Source organism: Lepisosteus oculatus, chromosome 9 (assembly GCF_040954835.1).
Source record: "Lepisosteus oculatus isolate fLepOcu1 chromosome 9, fLepOcu1.hap2, whole genome shotgun sequence".
NCBI lineage: Eukaryota > Metazoa > Chordata > Actinopteri > Semionotiformes > Lepisosteidae > Lepisosteus > Lepisosteus oculatus.
In genome coordinates this window covers 15,206,505-15,226,713 of record NC_090704.1, presented here as the reverse complement: position 1 = coordinate 15,226,713, position 20,209 = coordinate 15,206,505, and the positions used below count along the sequence as shown (strand labels likewise).

Below are 20,209 nucleotides of genomic sequence, written 5' to 3'. Positions count from 1 at the left end.
TCAATAGTTTTTAATAAAGAGTAATTACAGATATGTATGTATTCTTCACTGTCCTGAGAATGAAAATCTACATATCCACTGTGGAATCAAACCTAGCGCGACTAACAAATATTGTCACACCCATCACCTCCTTTGAAGCGAGGCAGAGATATCTCAATGAATTGTGGCGAATTCAGAGTTCAGACAAGCCCCACCTCCCCCATGACACCCGTCTGACACCTTATTTCTCCCCTCCCACCATCACAATCTAGCCAGCATCGGAACTCAGATTCCAGCGGAGCCATCACGCAGAGCTGACCCGAGAGCGCTCATCGAGGCGCTGTGGTGAGAGTAGCTGTGACTGTGAAGGTGGAAAGGCCAACCGTGTGTGCCGTTTGTAAACATTTTAATTGTAATAAAGTTTGAGTCGTTTTTTTTTTAATTTACACAATGAATTCATTTAGTATTCCTAAAATCCTCTTAATATATTAATATCTTTAACATACTTACTGAATTTTCACATACGCTAACTATACAGTGCATATACACAAGGCTACCGGTAATTCCTTACAGCATATCTATATACGTATTTAATATAAGAGAGCTGTAGCTGTAGACGGCCTTTATGAATGATCTCCCTTGCTTAATTTAAATGCACACACATTTGTGAGGTATTATCACACGCTGTACACACAGCTCTGGCTGTGCTTTCTACGTCTTGCAGAAGGGGGGGGCAAAATAGTGAGAGGAGACAGCAAGAAACACAGTACATTGCTTCGAGGCGCACGTTTCTTCGTCGCGTATATCTGAGACGCGGATCCGGTGCTGCGATCAGACTAACTTTTAGCAAAAGCTAAAATAATTTAAGGAAGATTAAATGGCGGAAGGTAATCCCATTTTGCCACCGGGACTGTTTCTGACGGAGCCGGGAGAACCTGTGGAGCCTTGGTCACAGTGGTCTGACAGACTTATCGCTTACATAGATGCCACGGGACTGATGGACCAGCCCGATAACATAAAGAGAGAAATCCTACTGAACTGCCTGGGTCTTGAGGGCCAGCGCGTTTTTTCGACTCTGGAAGCAGGACCGTCTTTTAAGGATGCGATAGAGAAACTGACCGAGCACTTCGAGCCGCCTGACATTTCCTCGCAGCGGTTCCCAGAGCGCACAGAGAGGGGTGAGTTATCGGCTCTGCTTGCATCCGTGTTCGGCGCACATACTGTGTAACCCTTCGGCAAATGAAACAATTTTAACGGTGTGGATAAGGGGCTTGATTCAGCAAAATCCCCAGCTGTATAAATGGGTACAAGCGTAATAATAATTGTTTGGATGAAAGAGTTAGCCAAGAAAGATAATAACGCTGCAGAGATTCCAGAATATCATATCATCTGTTAATACTGATGACTAATTCAGTACCACCTCACAACATATCTGCACAAAGTATCAACATTTGTACAACATTCCAGTACAGTTTTAAAAATAAAACCAAGCAATCAGATCTAATAGGTAATACAACGTATTTTTTAAAACGTATATATTTGTTACATTGAAAATTAATATTTGGAATTAGATGTAGATTTGTTTTCTTTCTAATTTACAGCCATAGAAAGAGCTGCCGCCTGTTTCGTTTAACTCCGTCAAAATGAAAAACCACTTTCTTTCCGTGTTGAGGGCGCGTTAGTCATCACGGTTTGCTTTGCCAGGGATTGCGAAGAACAACAGTTTGCCTAGGGGACACCACATGGATAAATACAGTTTATTGTTAACATCGTTTTGTTTCAGTTTTGTTCAGTTAGTTCCAAATACTTGTATATAAACTGATGTGCATTCTATAATAATTTGATAATGATAATAATAATTACTTACACTTATATAGCGCTTTTCTGGACACTCCACTCGAAGCGCTTTACAGGTAATGGGGACACCCCTCCACCACCAGCAATTTGCAGCCCCACCTGGATGATGCGACGGCAGGCAAAGTACACCAGAACACTCAACACACATCAGCTCTCAGTGGGGAGGAGAACAGAGCGATGAACCCAGTTCATAGATGGGGATTATTAGGAGGACATGATTGGTAAGGGCCAATGGGAAATTTGGCCAGGAGACTAGGGTAACACCCCTATTTTCAGGAAACACCCCGGGATTTTTAATGACCACAGAGAGCCAGGATCTCAGTTTTACATCTCATCCAAAGGATGGCACCTTTTTACAGTGTAGTGTCCTTGTCACTGTTCTGGGGCATTAGGACCCACACAGACCGCAGGGTGAGCGCCCCCTGCTGGCCCCACTAACACCTCTTCCAGCAGCAACCTTAGTTTTTCCCAGGTTGTCTCCCATCCAGGTACTGACCAGGCTCACACCTGCTTCAGTGGGTTCCCATTTGTGAGTTGCAATACAACACTGGGCATAATTTGTTCCATCTTATTTCTGTGTGGTGGGGTTAAGTTGTAGTAAAATACATTTTTTGCCATGTATCTCCATTAAGCCGATTATTTTACAGAGAGCTGGAATTGCGTCCACTGTGTCAGCCGAGCCTGTGCCTCGTTTTTCTCCAGCATCTGCCGCCTCATTAGGGAAGGCAGCTGGCATGAACACGGACCGCAGTTGCCTGGTGAAAATAAAAACACTTCAACAGGTAACTTTCCAAAGCCTGTCGGCTCAGAGAAAAGTATACATTTCAGTTCTCGAAGGTTTATGGGTACTAATTTACCATCCTAATGATATGAGAAAATATATGAAATGCATTTTTAGTCATGTAAAATTAAGTTCAGGTGGGTAGCTGCATCAGCATGCGTAGGCTGCAAGGATCAACTAAAGGTTTATTCCATGCTAGAAAAAGAAGAAAACACAACATTTCGGCTGCCGAGCCTTCCTCAGGTGCGAGTCACACCTTAATTCACTTAAACTTGCAACTCCGTAAAGACATTTTTTCCCCCCAACTAAAATTACAAATGTTTACAGAGTTACAAGAATAAAAGAGACGATAATTTGTTTTAATTACACTGCAGCATATTCAGGTATTTACTTGAGAGCGGGAGTAAACCAATATATGAGTTTTCAACGAAGCATCAAGACATCAAAAGCATCAAAATTGCTTCCGTGTTTCGCAGAACCTGCTGTGGAGATGATCGCTGTCCTGGAAACACAGCCGCTGCCAAGACGGAGCTCTGTCAGGCCTTGGTTATGAGCCCTAAGCCTTGGAGATGAAAAGCCATATTGCTACATTTCTGTTGCTGCACATCTATTTTTGCAGGTCAACATGAATGCTATTTTTTTATGTTGGCTGTAGTGAAGCCAGTATCTGTGACAAAGCAATCCACTACTTGTACTTATTTGGGTAGCTCAACAATTGTTTTTTGCCAAAAATGAATCATAATATAAGAAATATTTCTACAGAGTTTTAATGAAGAACCTTTTAAAGTATTTTTATGCATACCTTTAAGACAAGAAGGCAAGTTTCATTTATGGAGCCAAATAACAACAATAATATTAAAACTATTATATTTACACTAAAACAAACAACAATAAGAAGTAAAAACTCAGGATGCTCTAGGGTACTAATGAACAGTGAAAATTATACTTAGAGCACCAAGTGTGCAAGAACAGAAACTATTAAACAGAAGGGTCATAGTTGTTCAATTAATTTTCAATTATAAATTATTCCAGGCCAGTGAGCCTTACATGTAGTGTGTAATGTGTTCAAGAAAATTAATGAATTATTCTTGTCAACAGAAACTTGTGAAGATTTTAAGTGTTTGTGTTAACCTAAAGACATTACACGACAGATTCCTTAGAACACTGTCTCCAAAAGGATTCAGCAGACCTTAAATACAACACTGAATAAGATTAAACACTGAGGAGTTCATATTTTGTTGAGTACGCACTTTGTTGAGAGGTGTAATGGTATAGAGCACATGTGACAATCAATACCAATTTCTGGATGAAATTGTGCCTTTGAAAAGCAGATCAATGCTACCTCAACTGCAATACCAATGTTAACTGCACTTTAAATATGTGCAGGGTGCTGTGTGGAAGAAATATTCTTTGAATTTTTTAAAAGGTTTCCCAATGAGATATTTTTCTAATTCTTCCACATTTTCTGTAAAAATGTAGTTTCTTTAATGTACAAATACAATATTTACTGCATTTCTGATAAAACAAGCTTAGTGAGAAACAAATATTGTTAATTTTAAAAGCACTTTTTGTTATAAGTCAGAATTTGTACGATTTGGGCCTTTTAATAAACTTGTGCTGTTATTTATAGATTTTTTAAGTTATGTCATTACTGTATTGTTTCATGGTAAGATCTGGAAATCTTGGTGTCAAACTGTTACTAGTAGTGTGGGTCAATAAATGCCATCACCATGTGGAAACACTAATCACAGAGGATTCAACAAAAAGTGTAGATACACAATTCATAAACTGCAGCTTGGTATTTATTAATAAAAAGGACCAGTTGAAAGGTTAACAGACTTGCTACAATGAAATTACAAAAAACAACCACATACTGTAGGCTGTGCACCAAGGCCATCCTGGTGAAAGATTTTTAGTGCTTCAAAGAATTATCTACAATATAACATGTATATGGACCGAGAGATTTAAAAATGAAAAATCATGCTCAGTGCATGCTGGCAAAATTTGAGACAGTTTTAAGTAAATATTGTTATAGAAAAAATCCTACCAACAGCAAAAGTGATGGTTGCAGAGAATTATAAAACGACAAAGAACAATTCCAGCAATGCAGACTAAGATGGCTGGTGCCACTACTTGCAGGTACTGTAGTTGTGTAGTGAAGGTAATGGAGCCTCAAAAGGCATATTTCACAGCTTTGTTTCACAAAATGTAGAAAAATATATTTCCTTTGATCAGTGTTACAATGACACTTGAGCTCAAGAGAAAATCCAGATTCATTCTTGACACTAATTCTGAGCTATGGATTAAAGGATATAGAAACAGTTTGTCTTTGAAATGGTTCCTTCAAGGTTTCAGTGAAACCACCTATGAAACTAAAAATTCAAACGGTGTTCCAACATCGGGTTTTACTAAGATGTTTTCCTGGACAAATATCAGTATTAATAAGTGGACCATTATTTTCCAAAAGTTTGGAGAATAAAGAATGTCAAGCTCTGCATTTAAATGGTGGCACATAACAAAAACCTGTCCCAAAATTAGTCACTGGTCGATATGTGCGAACATACTGAGCTACCATTATTCAGAATATTACTACTTGTTTTCAAAGATGTGGCAGATGTGACCATCTGCTTGTATTAGATTTGGTGGTGATGTCAGACACCATGCCCACTTCTGTCAAGAGCTGGGCTGAAAACTAAATGAGCAGAATTCCACCAGGTGTGGGGCAGTTAGGGAGCATGATGCAGCAGGATCATCTTCCTAGGCCAGTGTACTGGAATGATCTAGAATGGTCTAGAACAGGCTCTCTACATCGCCCATCTCCACGACGACAGTCTTCAGCTGGGAGTAGTATTCTATGGTCACCAGGCCGTTCTCTCTGCCAAAGCCTGGGTCAAGACAGAGCAAACAGTTTGTTATTGGGGAAGAATACAAGATAATGGCTCTTTCATTTTCTATGACTCACACTTTTGTGACTCTGCATCTGCCCCAGACGCACAGTAGTTCCAAAGGCAAAACAATATTGGCAAAATATGTTTTTACACATTTTTAACATGACTCTTAGGCCTTTCAGATTGTTCATAAAATAACCTCATTTTTGGCTTGATAAAAGAAGTATATGAGAGAAGTGCATACAGAAGTAGACACAGCACTTCTAATTCAAGAATCAGGTATCCATATTAATGTCAAGCTAAAAAGTTCCTTGGCATAAATGCCCAAACCTTTTTTCCTTTACGTTATGTCCTGCAGCTCTAGCAGGATGAGATCCAATGTTTAACAGGGCAGAGAGTATGATGTTTTTATGATTGAAAAAAATAGAATCTGCTTTTTTGCAGGTAAATTCTTTACCTACATTTTAGCTAAAAAAATCCAAGACAGTTCAATCTGATTTTTAAAATAGGAAATGCTACAATGAATAGCCTTTACCCTGAGGTGCTGGAGTTAAAAACTTAAATAAAATGCTGTTTGAAGTCTCAAATGGTGTTATTTTTATTTCATCTCACATCTACAAATCCTCTGACTGCACATGGGAGAACACAAAAGTGCAGACCTGCCTGCCTTCGTACCACTCAACTTTTAACACGCCTCAGGCAGCGCAGACTCTCACCAGCGGTTCTGCACCAACTGGAGCAGAGATACATCCCTCTCTCACAGCACTACCCTGGCCGACTAATCCCATCCTCCCCGCTGCGCTGCTCAGCCAACTGTGCGCCACCATTTGAGGCATTCCAGTCACAGTGGGCTGGACAGGCTAATGACATGCCCCCGTCTCGAACCCTTGACACCTGGGTTACGGAGCTAAAGCTGCGCATGGCTCCAAGCATTTACCGGCTGAGGTACTGGGGAGGCCTGTAAGTATTTTTTAAAATAGATCGCGCTTCATTCACCCACTGTAGGCAAAGAGCTGTTTGCTCCCCACCATTCATGACACGTCTGTCAACGGCAACCTGGTTCCTCCAAAGTGACGCAACTTATTTTTGCCAGTAGCACCGCACAGCAAAGGCAAGAACTGCCCATGCTCCTGCATTACATTAGCAATGGTCTTCGAAAAGCACATTTACCTTGCAAGAACGGAAGACAATGGAGCAAAATTCAGAACTTTGTAAGAAAAACAAATACCGGATGAATTTTGTCTGTGTTTTGAACTATGTTCATTTCTGACAAAACATGGCCTTTCAGTAGCATAAACTCATGCATGTCTGTAGCGGCTTCCTTCAAAAAGGCCTACCTGACATCTTGTACCCCCCAAAGGGCACCTCCACGGGGCTGATGTTGTAGTTGTTGATGAAGCAAGTCCCAGCCTGCAGCTCTGCAGCCACACGGTGAGCTCTAGTCACATCCCTGGGGAGGAAGAACACGGTTTCTTAAGAATCAACAGCAACGGGCAGTTTCTAAAGGAGGTCATTCCACATGAAATCAGTCAACACGGTCAGGGCTCAACCATTTTGATTTTAATGAAAACTTCCACAAATGTTTCTGATCTGAAATGACCAACCCATCAGGAGACAGAGATGCTCAAAGTTAACTCATTTTGGATCCCCCACCCATCCTTATCACTGATAAACACAGAAGGATAATTTTGATACAGTGTATAAACTGTGTTGTCAAATGAAGGTGAAGCTGACAGGCAACTGATTTAATCTGTGATGACCCAAAGGCAATATAACACACCACCACCAATGCGCAAGTGCCCACGCACCTCAAAACCAAAATAAAAGTCAGTGCCAAGACCTACACAGACAGTGGTAAGGGTCAGCTCACACCATACAGCACTGTTACAGAAGCTGGACTTAATCAGGGAGAAAAAAACTGACCTTAAGTTAATCAATTTGCAGGTTACTGCAAAGCTGTTCTCACAGGATCTATTCATACAAACGAAGGCAGTGATGATAGAGCCATGCACTGAGAAGAGATTTGGGAATAGGCAGCAGAAGCTCAGCTGTTTAGTTCCCAGGAGGGATTACAATGGTTCCTCCGTGGCATCTTCACGTGAAGGTGGTACCTGGTGAAGACTCCGGAGGCCAGGCCGAAGGTGGTGTTGTTGGCCCTCTGCAGGACTTCCTCCTCAGTCTCAAAGGGCAGCACCGACATCACTGGCCCAAAGATCTCCTCCTTCACACAAGTCATGTCGTCCCTGCAGTTATCTGTGACCAGGAGAGAGCATGTATCAACACTGGGACAAGTGCAAAGGGAACACACTAAAAATTGTTGGTGTGCTAACAAAAGAGGAACTTTGAAGTTTCTTTGTGCAAAAAAAGATTTATTTTCTACCACTTTCTACTCTCCGTTATTTATATTCTCAAGAGGACAGAAATTCTGAGTCTTTGCTGACAGAAAACTAAAAACATAATCATCTACAGGAAGTATCACTGGCACTTGGGTGAGATTTATAGGAAAAGTGAGAGCTATTTTTCATGGTGAGAAGCCACACTGCCTGCAGCACAATTAACATGAACTGAACAAATCATATGACTAGAACTAGTGGTGTTCAGGTACGTAGACATGTTTCAAACCACAACATATGGACTATGAATCTCAACCTGCTCTCGCAACAAGTAACTTGGTAAAGTTCTTGTTTTAATTTCTGCTTCTTGTGGGTGAACAATATAGACAGGACAGCTAGAAACTTATCTGAACTACATTCCACAGAAGACTGTCCTTCCTGTGGTTTGATGCAGTCTATATAAAATTAAACCAATACTGTAGGTGCTACATAACTGTATAACCAACATATAAAGTAAAAGGATTTATGACATTTACAGCAGAACTGTTTTGACAGGACACAGGTCTCCTACAGAAGGACACTTTCTTCCCGGGTTATGTAAATTCGACTATCTAAAACCTCCCGCGGGTCCCAGAATAACATTTTCTAGGTAAGGAGAATTGATGTAACAGGCTTAAAGAGCAAGAAGTGCAGAAATGTCCTTCTGCAAACAGCACGGAGCAAGCCATCTCTGCATTTTATCAGGCGCCTTTTCATCAGAAATTCTAGGTAATCCGTATTGTACTCATGTCAGGGAAGCACCCACTTTATTTTCTGGTGGGTAGCTGCGTCAGCATGCATAGGCTGCAAAGTGGTTCTCAAACTATGGAATGCGTACTACATGACCCTGGAAATTTGTTGTGTGCACTGAAAAACTGGGATGGGTTTTCATATTTTCTATTTTAATTAAATGAGTTTGTGTCAAATACACAGTCTACGTACTACAATACAGCTCGCTAATACTTGAGTGGACACAAGAGCTACTATGTAATACTATACTATTGTATAGGAATGCTACAAACGTAAGTGGCCAATTGTATTTAAAAAGTTATCGCCAGCAAATAGGGAGGTAGGAGAATGTATGTGATTTTGGAACAGTCCATCTTGTAATCACAGGAAATAAAAACTTTTTAACTTCCGAGACAGACTCCTGAAACGGAACTGGGGAAAAATGCAAGCTTGTGGATTCCTAAAGCAGGTACACTCCACACTATTTGTGAAGAACATTGTTTACCGTTGGCAAAAGAGCTGATACGCATTATGTGTGGAGAAAAAGCTGCTAAACAGCTCGACCTGCTGCCCCTTTCGAATGACACAGTCACTCGTAGAATTATTGATATGACGGATGATGTCAAAAGTACGCTGATAGAGCGCATTAAGATGTGCAGATGCTTTTCACTGCAATTAGATGAGTCTGTAGATGCCTTTGATTTGGCTAATTTGCTTGTTGACGTTAGATAGGAGTTTGAGGGCATGTCACCAGAGGAGTTTTTGAACTGTAAACCGCTACCAACAAGAACTACAGGAGAGCACATATTTCAGCTTCTGAATGAATTTATCAAGGAGAATGGCATCGACTGGAAAAAATGCATTGTAGTTTGTACAGAAGGTGCTAGAGCGATAACAGCGGGTGTAGTTGCACTAATTAGAGAGGTTGCTCCAAATATGAAGTGGACGTACTGCCGCATCCACCGCCAGGCCTTGGATTTAAAATCTGTTAGATTCTGCGGTCAAAGTTGTGAATTGTATCAAGGCTCAACCAATGAATTCACATCTGCTTTGCTCGACTAAACAGGCTCACCCATCTCACTGAAATGGTAAGTGCTCAGTGCTACTTTTATTATATGTAAGTGACCCATGAACATGTGAGTGTGTGCGCACGTGTTGATGCTGGTCATTGAGTTTTTCTGTGGTTCCTATGAGAAGATGACTTGTAGGTGGTATTTGGATGCTTTGGTTTGACCAGAGGTGGTACTTGGTCCAAAAAGCTTGAGAACCACTGGTTTGTTTCTTGTTGAAAAGAAAAAAAAAAGCGTTTCGGCTGATTACACCCAAAGAAGGCTCCACAGCTGAAACGTTGCGTTTTCTTTCTTCTCTTTTTAGCATGGAATAAACCTTTACTTGTTCCTTTGTTTTTATTCTCGTCTGTTTATTTAATTTTGTGTTTAAATAAAAAAATAACCATGTAGGGTAATGATATGTGCAGTTTTTATTTTTATTTACTGTATTGTATACTAAATTTGGTGTTGAATTATTCTAATTACAGGGTTGTAAACCCTGTAATATTTCTCTCCTCCTATATAAACGGCAGATGTTTCTTTTATCTGCCTGATGGACTACTAGCTGCTGCTCCATTCTCTCTCTTGCTCTTTACCTCCCTCCATGATCAGCACATACACCTATTAACCGTTAAAGGACAATAAACGCTGCGCCTGTGCTCTCCTTGCTTCACTTACTGACACAGCTATGACAAATAAATCACTGTAACATCATGAGTGGTATTTCTCTATATGCATTCATTCCACGACTAAGAAAGAGTGTTTTCCTTCTTATGTCAGGTCCGGCTTATGTTAAGAGTCAAGGAATGAAACCCTTAAGTACATAGGGGAATGGGTGCACAGAGCAAGGTGCAATGTTGTGAGAACAGACAAGAACGAGTCCAACACACCAAATAATGGCTCACTCACCCAGCACACAGGGGGACATGAAATACCCTCCCTTCAATTTGGGGTCCTTAGGAACAAATGGCTCTCCCCCACACAGAACTCTGGCCCCCTAGGAACACAGGACAGTCACAGGATCAGCATCACTTAGGTGGAAGTCAAGAGCCGAATGACTTTGTAGAATTCTGTGATATTTTGGGGGGATTACAAGGTGGGGTCTTTCATAAAAAACTGTACAATGGAAAATGAATATTTCGCTCATAAATCCAAGTTTACCAAAAAAAAGAGGACATGGTTGAATTGCCAGATACAGGGTGACAGGTTTATTTAAGACACCGGCAAACCCCAATATGCTTCAGTCCTTATGAGTCTACCTGCCCTTCCAGTTAATATAATATTATATCTGAAACAGCATTAGATATTTTTATCAAAGAAAATGTGTTGAAACCTTCTTAAGCTCCTACCAAGGGTTAATAAAACATAACAGTGTTTAAGATAACAACACTGCATTTAATGCTTTGCAATAGGAAAGTGAAAACATATATAATATGTACATTTGTGTACTTAATATCTGGTACTTGAAAGAGTCTGACTTTACACTGGAACATCTGGTGTAACACTGGTATTGTGCATGACCTGATATACGCAGGGATAATATAGCTGTTTCAGAAATCACTGTCTAAACAATACCTGAGGATAATATTTACCAATATAACACTGTATTTATTAGAACTAATAGTTTATCACATTTGTATTGCCATTATTATGTCTAGAAATAGACGGTACCTGTCTAAAGATGAATGAAAAAAGAATAAAAATCAGTTCTAGAGGAAGGAAGGAAAGTTTCTGTACAGTTATCACACCCCTTCTGATAAAGATAAACATATTCTAAAGTCTAAATTTAAATGTAATCTCATTTAAATTCTTTTTCATTATAAAAGTAACAAAACCAAGATCTACATCCCAGAGCATCCCAACAATAATACATCTGCAGAACTTTAAGGCGGAATTAAGCTGCAGCACCATCTGTAGCTTTCGATAATTAGAAAACAAACAATTCTATATAAATTAAAACATGTATTTTTAAAAAAAGTCACCAGTTCTGCCTTTGTAGGTCAAGCAGCCTGGGAACTCTGCAACCCACTTCTGTATCACAAACACCTTTGTCTTCTCAAGACACACAAACACACACAGTGACTCCAGCCCCACCTCCTTCTTCGCCTGGTTGACGAAGCCCAGCACTCTGTCCAGGTGTGGACGGCTGATCAGCGCCCCCATCCTGGTGTCGTCCAGCAGGGGATCCCCAACTTGGATGGCTTTGGTTCTCTTCACCACCTCCTCCAGAAACTTGGGAAGGATCTTACTCTGCACAAACACCCTGGTGCCGTTACAGCACACCTACAACACAAACAGCAAACAGTTAAAGCACGTGGGGAATGGGCACCACTCTGGGCCTAAAAATGATTGCAGGTGCACACTGATTGATCAGCTGTTCCTGTGTAAACCCCACTGGAAATAGCAAACGTTTTTTGGTTAATTCATGCACATTTGCTGCAAGTTAAGTTATGCATGGAAAGGTCAAATCTTCAACACCTGATAAGGTTTTACACTAAAAATACCGCAACCCACCAGGACAACAGTCTTATTGATAATGAATGGATGGACAGTGGACAGATAAATCATGTGATTCTACAGCACATCTGAGTGAATAATACCAAACCGTACCTTTCTTAAAAAACACCTTTCCATGAGTAGGTTGCTCCCATAACCTGCAATCTCTGACACAATGTAAACACTTGTTGCATTTCTGTTCATGGCAGCGTGTGAAATATTCATACATCAGTATTTTTAATTTATGTGCTCTTATATAATGCTACCATTAGCATTAGGAATCCAGTCTTACGGAGTTATGAATGGTTGCTTTATACCATGCTTTTTTATTAAAGCATTGCATGTCAGTGTGATAATACACACGTGATGGACTGGGAGAACAAGGAGGAATCTGTAAAAGCGGCTGTTTGGTAAACACAGGTAGGAAGGACCCTATAGCCTCCTGCATTACCCACGCACCTCTCCCTGGGACAGGAAGTTGGCCATGAGCGCCCCCTTTATTGCATTCTCTAGGTCACAGTCCTCAAAGATGATAAGAGGAGACTTCCCTCCCAGCTCCAGAGTCACTGGCTTGATGCCCTTGGCAGACATCTCCATGATCTAAGAGTTAAAAAAAAAAGAGATGAGCCACTAAGTCTTTAACCCCACAAAACATGACTCAATGGTAGACCAGTTCATTCAGTGCTACAATCACAGTCAGCAGAGTAAAAACAACACACATGCCCAGTTCCAGGTACTACACATAATCTCTTGTTTTTCAAGCACTTTGTAGTGTGAATCTATGTAAAATAGAATGGAAAAAACATTTCTGCAACTTCACATCTTGAGAGTTTAACAGATTTCATACGGCATACAAACCTACTTCTGCCCCCAAGCAACCCCTGTCATGCTGCTTTCTCACTTCTGGAACACACCCATGAACAAGTGTGAAACCACAAAACCGTTGATAAATCAGAAGAACAGACAGATTGCAACAATGTGGCAAGAGCCAAGGTGGAGGTCCTGGGATACACCCTGCTGAAAGTCAATTTCCGACAGCTAAAGCGCCAAATGCAAATATAACCGCAGCCAAAACCAGAGCGGAGCTCTGCCAGACACTTGCTTTCTTGCCAGTGGGAACGCTGCCCGTGAAGGAGACTTTCGCCACCCCAGGGTGATGGCAGAGCAGAGTTCCAGTCTCGGCACCACCCTGGACCACATTGAAGAGCCCCTCGGGGACACCGGCTTGGGCATAAATCTCTGCCAGCACCACAGCAGTTATGGGCGTCATAGGCGAAGGCTTAAACACCATAGCATTGCCTGGGGGACAAAAACAAGACGCAGCGAGTCAGCAAAACAGAGGAGACCAAGGAAAGACCCCAACAGTAAGTCACAGAGTTTTAACTGCGACTTACTGTTTGTAAGTGAGAGGGACACTATACTTTAAAAAGGCTCCTTCCTTCGGATGAGACGTAAAACTGAGTGACTCTCTGTGGTCATTTAAAATCCCAGGGCGTTTCTTGAAAAGAGTAGGGGCGTTACCCTACTCCTGGCCAAATTTCCCATTGGCCTTTAACAATCATGGCCTCCTAATAATCCCAATCTATGAACTGGCTTTATCACTCTGTTCTCCTCTCCACTGAGAGCTGATGTGTGCTGTAATGGTGCACTGTAGCTGCTGTCGCAGATCATCCAGGTGGGGCTGCACATTGGTGGTGGTGGAGGGAACTCCCCATTACCTGTAAAGCACTTTGACTGGAGTGTCCAGAAAAGCACTATATACTGTAAGTGTACGCAATTATTATTACCTGCAGATTCTAAATCAAAGGATGTTGTGCTAAAACCATGCAAAAACCCATGATGAAAAAAAATGTACTCCTGCTCTGAAATCTGTCCCGACACTGACAGGCAAAAAGAAGTGAATCGTTTCAGAGCTGAACAGAGAAGACAACAAGGAGCCCTCATTCAGCCACTTACAGTTCTCAAAAGTCACAGACCAAGTCAACCTACTGGACTGTTTCAGGATCAACAGCGATACACCAATCAGAGGACACAAGTGCTAACACAAGCACATTTAAAAATGAGAATTTGTGCTCAGTCTAATCCAGGCCAATGGTGGATACGCAGTTCACTAGGGCTGAATATTTTCTTTTACACTACAACAGAACCATGCTCGATTCAATGCTTCTAGAAATTATTACAGGCCTAAAGGATTCTCATATTCTCACTAATTTTTCTCAAAACGTATCAGAAATTGATGACCACGAATATGAAATACCCTGTATTTAAAAGGAGCAATCTTAGAATCCCTTCTTATCTATCTGAAAAACTGGGACTGTAGAGCACAAGCTGATAAACTGGGGGTGAACACTCAGTGGATACTGGTTTCTCCAGCTAAACATCAATTGCTTCAATAAATCACCTCTTCTTGTTTTAACAGCAGAACTATGGTTATCATAGTAGTTAAGCCCAGGATTTTATGTAGTAACCCACAGGTCTACTGCACCACGTTCAGAAGAGAATTAACCAAACCCGCCCCCTGCTGGGCGGATGGAGATGTGCACTGCAGCACAGGACGCACCGCAGGCTAGGGCTGGGGCCGACTTCCAGGCTGCGATCTGGAAAGGGTAGTTCCAGGCGCCGATCCCCACGCACACCCCCAGGGGCTCCCGACGCGTGTATGCAAAGGCTCCCCCTGGCAGCTGTACGTGCTGGCCTGATAGGAAGAAGAAAGGGACGAGGTCACTCAAAACTTGTGCAAGTCCAAAAGATGTTTATATTAGAAATGCCCATTTTCTTTTTCTTAAAAAAAAAAGAAAGAGTGCACATCTGCGCTACAAAACAACCAAACCCCGGTGTCCCATTTCCTATTGGCCCTTACCAATCATGGCCTCCTAATAATCCCCATCTATGAATTGGCTTCCTTACTCTGCTCTCCTCCCCACTGATAGCTGATGTGTGTTGAGCGTTCTGGTGCACTATGGGTGCCGTCGCATCATCCAGGTGGATGCTGCACATTGGTGGTGGTGGAGGGGAGTCCCCATTACCTGTAAAGCGCTTTGCGTGGAGTTTCCAGAAAAGCGCCATATAAGTGTAAGCAATTATTATTATTATTATTATTAAACTAAATTTCCAACACCATTACACCAGATATACCCAGTTCTTCCACTAGGTGGTGGTATAACTACAAAGCAACTAAATGTTGACTTTCTAATAGCCGCAGCCGTTTTCTGAACAAGGGGAACACTGTTCAGTTCATTTGTCATATGCTCAATGCTTGTAAATATCTGCTGAAATAGCAGACTGGATACAAAAAGCCCACAACACAAAACAGACAAAGACATACAGACAAGGAGCAACAGGCAATTAATACATTGCCATTCTCTGGTGTAATACTGTTACTGTTGAAACAGATGGTGTGACAAATCCAAAAGAAGAATGAAACAGGAGACGTTCATGCTATAATGTGGATATGTCACCTTTTTTTGTTCTCATTTCATGACCTGCTGATTTTCCTAAAACAGGCTGAGGCCAAGCCACTACATTTCTGATCACATCCTTTTGCTTTAAATTTCTGCTGTCAAACCACTGCTCTTATTCTGGTCTGCACTGCCAGAACTTCCACAGGCACGTCCCCCACTCTTTCTTCACCTGCCAGTGTGCCCGCGATGCCAGCGTAGTACTCAATGCACTGCCAGGCAATGTCGATGTCCACCCGTGCCTCAGTGATGGACTTGCCATTGTTGATCACCTCCACCTTGGCAATCTCATCTCGCCGCTCCTGTGACACACCAACAGGAAGAGGAAGAGGAAGGGTGGTCAGCCAGGGGAGCACCTCTAGCCACTGATATAACATCAGGAAGAGACCAGTTAGCGACCAGTCAAGGCGAGACTGGTATATCATTAGAGATCAGTCAGACCAGTCATACAACATCAGGAAAAGGCTTGTTAATATACAGTTAGAGGGGCATCTCTGGTCAGTGATACACCATCAGGAAGAGGCAAGTTAGTATTCAGCCAGGGGGAGACACCTCTGGCCAGTCATACACCATCGGGAAGAGTGGCTCGTTAGTGATCACTTTGGGGTGGGGGAAGAGGGAGGACACCTCTGGAGACTCTCAAGCCACTACTGTAGCAGCATCACCTGAATGTTGTGTTTGAGCCCTTGCATCAGTGATACAGACACTATGCCTCAAGCTCATAGTGAGCGAACAATCCTATCTGCACCTGGTAACCTGGCCTTGTGCATCACAGTCTGATTACTGGTCTTCTATATAATTTAGGAACAAGTAAGAGGTTTATTCCATGCTGAAAAAAAGAAGAAAGAGAACACAACGTTTCGGCCGTGGAGCCTTCTTCAGGTGTCTTCAGGTATAATTTATACTTTACGCATGGACACATGTTGGGAAGCCCTGACTTTTCAATTTCTTGGGGGGGGGTTCAATTTAAAACAGGATATGTGGAACTCAGATGTTTTCAGATCATAGTTCTAAGGCATTGGAAAACTGTTAAAAAAGTTTTAAGACCATCCAACCCTATTTGTCGAGGTAAGACCTGTCCACCTATTACAATTTATTCTTAAATCGGACTGGGCTGTGCAAAATCTTCCCAACCGTGAGCTGAGCGGATGGCAAAATAAAGAGCAACCTTACAACGCCTCTTTACTTTAGCAATTAAATGCCTATTTAAAAATACAGTTTGCAGTAAAATTAATACATTACAAATCGAACCCTTTAACACCCCATTGCAAATAAAATGAGCAGTCAAGTGTGAAATATGAGAAGAGAAGCAAACGATACAACTTGATTTACAAATATAGTCATAAGTCCACCTTAAAGAGGAAGACAGCCATCATGCTGATTTCAGCAGAAGTGAACTCCACCCACCCCCCTCTTACCCTGATGATCCTGGCAGCCTCCAGCATGATCCGGCCCCTCTCCATTCCAGACAGTTTGCTCCACTTGAGAAAGGCAGCCTGGGCACTCTGCACTGCCTGGTCGACCTCCTGAGCTCCACAGGGCACCATCTCACACAGCACACGGCCTGCAAGAAAGACTCCATTAACAGGAGCAAGGCATCCATACAGGGGCTCACTGCAGGAGACAAAACACCAGCTGCCTCCATTTACAACTGTCAGCACACAGACACTGCACAGTACACAGACTGTGCAAAGAATACACCAAAGACACATACAATATCAGCTTTCACATGCGTGGGAAATTATAGATGCAAAATGCAGAGAACGTCTTGCATGCTACCACCATGTCCTGAATGTAAATTAGGTCACATCACACACTTGCTCTCCCATTTAGATCGGGAGAAATTAAAACATAGCAGCTTTTGAACAGCATTCAAAATACAATACAATCACTGAATCGAGACCGAATCAGGAATCCAGAACTAAGCCTGGGACCAAGCCAAATCAATTCCTTCCACAGATACTTCATTATACTTAAATGTTCTCTCTTGCCTGATTAAACAATTCTAATTGAAAAAATGGGAGGAACACCTGTTCTTTGGTTGTTAATACTGACAGATATCAGTGGACAACACTTTACTGATGTACTTCCCCGAGTTTCACATGTAGTTGTTTAATATCCAGTATCTGCATTTTATAACTTGAAGAAGTCATAGTTAATTTATTGTGAGTGTGACATGTTGCAGTGCTAGTTGCTAGAACAAAGATCATCTTTGTTTCTACCACAGTTAAACACAAGTACTGCACAAAGTTTCCCTGATAACTGCTGAGTGCGACACAGAAAGGTTGCATTAAAATCAAAACGTTTAAAGTTTTAATAATAAATTTAACAAACAAAAGTCCCACGTGCCCTTCGCAGTTTGTTCTCAAGGTAACATTTGTATTCATATTGTAAATCTGCTTAAGGCCTGCCTTATCAGGCTATGTCTTTATAAGTTATAAAAGTACAAGTGTTCTATGCTTATGTTGTATTCAGAGAACGTTTTATAATGCCTGGGTTTGAGAAAATAAATTACAATTAAGAAAACTATTCATTATGAGAACGCTAAACCTGCAGTACCTACTTTGCAATTTTTACACATACTGTAGCTTAACCAGTTTTGTGGTATTTGTTGCTGATTTGGAAATAACTTTTTTTCAAATCACACAAATGTTCAGAGGTTTAGACCATATTACCGGTTGCGGGCTCATACACCGGCTCTCTGGATTTTGCGTCCTTGGTTGAAGACTTCACTCTGCCTCCGCACCAGAAATTTAGCGGCTCCTTCAACTCCAGCGTGCCCGTTGAGGCGCTCCGGATCACGGCAGAAGGCAGGAGCCCAGTTCGGAGAATTTCAAGGCCAGCCTGGGCCGTGGAACTGCACTGTTGCATCATCTTCGGTAGCGTAAAAGTACAAGTCAAAGTGCTCCTGTGAAGAAACCACAACACGTAATATAAGAATATAAAATATAAATATCAGTTGCATTAGTCGTATGAAGCAATGCATTTCTAATTTAATGTTAAAAAACAAAGAAGTCGATCGTTTCCGTTCCTAAGGGTTAAATAATTGTACGCAGTCACTTAACAGCAACTCAAAAACGTTTCTGCACAAATTATTCATGGTACTGTCGACAATGTTCCATGTTATGTTTCTAACTAGCAATGTAAAAACTTAAGCGATGGTTCCGGAAATAAAACCGCACTGCGTGTACATTCTATGCACAGGTTAAAAGATAAAGACTATTTGTCAAAATAAAATGATTTCTAAATCCAAAAATAACACTTAATTCACGGTACGAAAAGCCAGAATCCGCATTGCTGCAGCCATTTCTTCGTTCCGAGACGTACAGAAACTTCAGGAGTTGAACTTGTGGCGCTATCAAACGGCAGCCAAGTTACTGTACATTCATTTGCAGATTATTCCGATTGCACGTACTGTAGTAAAGCATTAAATATTTTTTACCTTATGGTTCTTCCAGATTAAATTTAGTACCCCAGTACTTTCTGTCTATATAAGGGAAAAACAATTGCACTTTGGTCCGTTTCTCTTACATAAGGCTCAGTAGAGAGAATGGGTAGGGAAACTCTGAACTCTATAGTGAGGCTTGCAGAATTTTATTGGTTTGGGAGAAAAATGTAAAACAAAGCAAGCCACTTCATATACATTATTAAAATTTAAGCATGTTTGCGCTCGACTAAATACATCCTGCAATGTATCGGTGTATTGTATTTACGCAAACATAAAACCCAGTTTAGAGTTTTTAGTAGTATATTATAGTTACACGTTCTTCAAAAAATCTACGCATTTGACGTTATTCCCCACACTTATCAGAGTACGCGTTTTGTTAACGCCCGCAGTTTTCCACATTGGACGTTCAATGGACTATTTCGAAATAAAATTCACTTTCTTAAAACTGTTCTTTCACAACATCTCTTCTGCATGGTCATTACTAATGTACAAAAGTCTAAAAGCTTAAAATCAGCCGCGCATATGCGTTCAGGAATACGCATTTTATTTTAACCACTATTTTAGTGTATTGGCAAATCAAATGCACTTACTGTACTACATTCAATCACGGGCAATTTGTCGGTGTCAGTGTCTCTGAACGTCTGCCAGAAACTAGATCTTTTTTGGGTGTTTAAAATACACAGAAACCAGTTTTTGTAACCCTGTCTGTAGATGGCTCTGTACTTGAGCTTCAATCAAAATTGAAAAACCTTGGGGTTATATTCGATTCTGGCTTAACATTCGACCCACATGTACAGCATACTGTCAAAACATCTTTTTTTCACCTTAGAAATATCGCAAGACTACGCCCTATGCTATCATTAACTGTGGCTGAAAAGCTGATCAGCATATTTGTATTCTCTCAAATTGACTACTGCAATGCTCTACTCCCTGGGGTATCTAAATCTACTCTGAACAAGCTGCAGTATGTCCAAAATTCAGCAGCCAGAATCCTGACCAGGTCTAGTGCAAGTGTTCACATTACTCCTATCCTGGAGTCCTTGCACTGGCTTCCGGTCAAATTCCGCGTAGACTTTAAAGACTCCTCATGCTCACCTATAAGGCTTTACATGGCTTGGCACCTCAATACCTGTCTGAACTTTTATCGCCCTA

The 20,209-nt window shown here is 41.3% G+C and overlaps 1 protein-coding gene and 1 long non-coding RNA gene across 4 annotated transcripts; one reads left to right on the top strand and one right to left on the bottom strand.

Moving 5' to 3' along the window:
- Positions 1 to 274: 274 nt before the first annotated feature.
- On the top strand, positions 275 to 4,363 carry LOC107078403 (uncharacterized). 3 transcript variants are annotated; one of them, XR_001479339.2, is made up of 4 exons: positions 275 to 324; positions 963 to 1,157; positions 2,484 to 2,618; positions 3,094 to 4,363. It is a non-coding gene; the product is annotated as an uncharacterized lncRNA (long non-coding RNA). The 3 variants fall into 3 exon arrangements; XR_001479338.2 differs by having other exon boundaries at positions 283 to 363; XR_001479337.2 differs by lacking the exon at positions 275 to 324 and having other exon boundaries at positions 420 to 1,157.
- A 38-nt stretch (positions 4,364 to 4,401) lies between these two features.
- Positions 4,402 to 19,179, bottom strand: aldh9a1a.1 (aldehyde dehydrogenase 9 family, member A1a, tandem duplicate 1). The gene is made up of 12 exons (XM_015355642.2): positions 19,052 to 19,179; positions 18,285 to 18,517; positions 17,028 to 17,173; positions 15,782 to 15,911; positions 14,712 to 14,846; positions 13,254 to 13,450; positions 12,611 to 12,751; positions 11,750 to 11,938; positions 10,565 to 10,652; positions 7,617 to 7,758; positions 6,843 to 6,955; positions 4,402 to 5,502 (listed from the first exon to the last, which is right to left on the bottom strand). Exons 2-12 carry the CDS (start codon positions 18,481 to 18,483, stop codon positions 5,408 to 5,410), a joined length of 1,575 nt encoding a protein of 524 aa, XP_015211128.1. The 5' UTR covers positions 18,484 to 18,517; positions 19,052 to 19,179; the 3' UTR covers positions 4,402 to 5,407.
- Between the last annotated feature and the right edge of the window lie 1,030 nt (positions 19,180 to 20,209).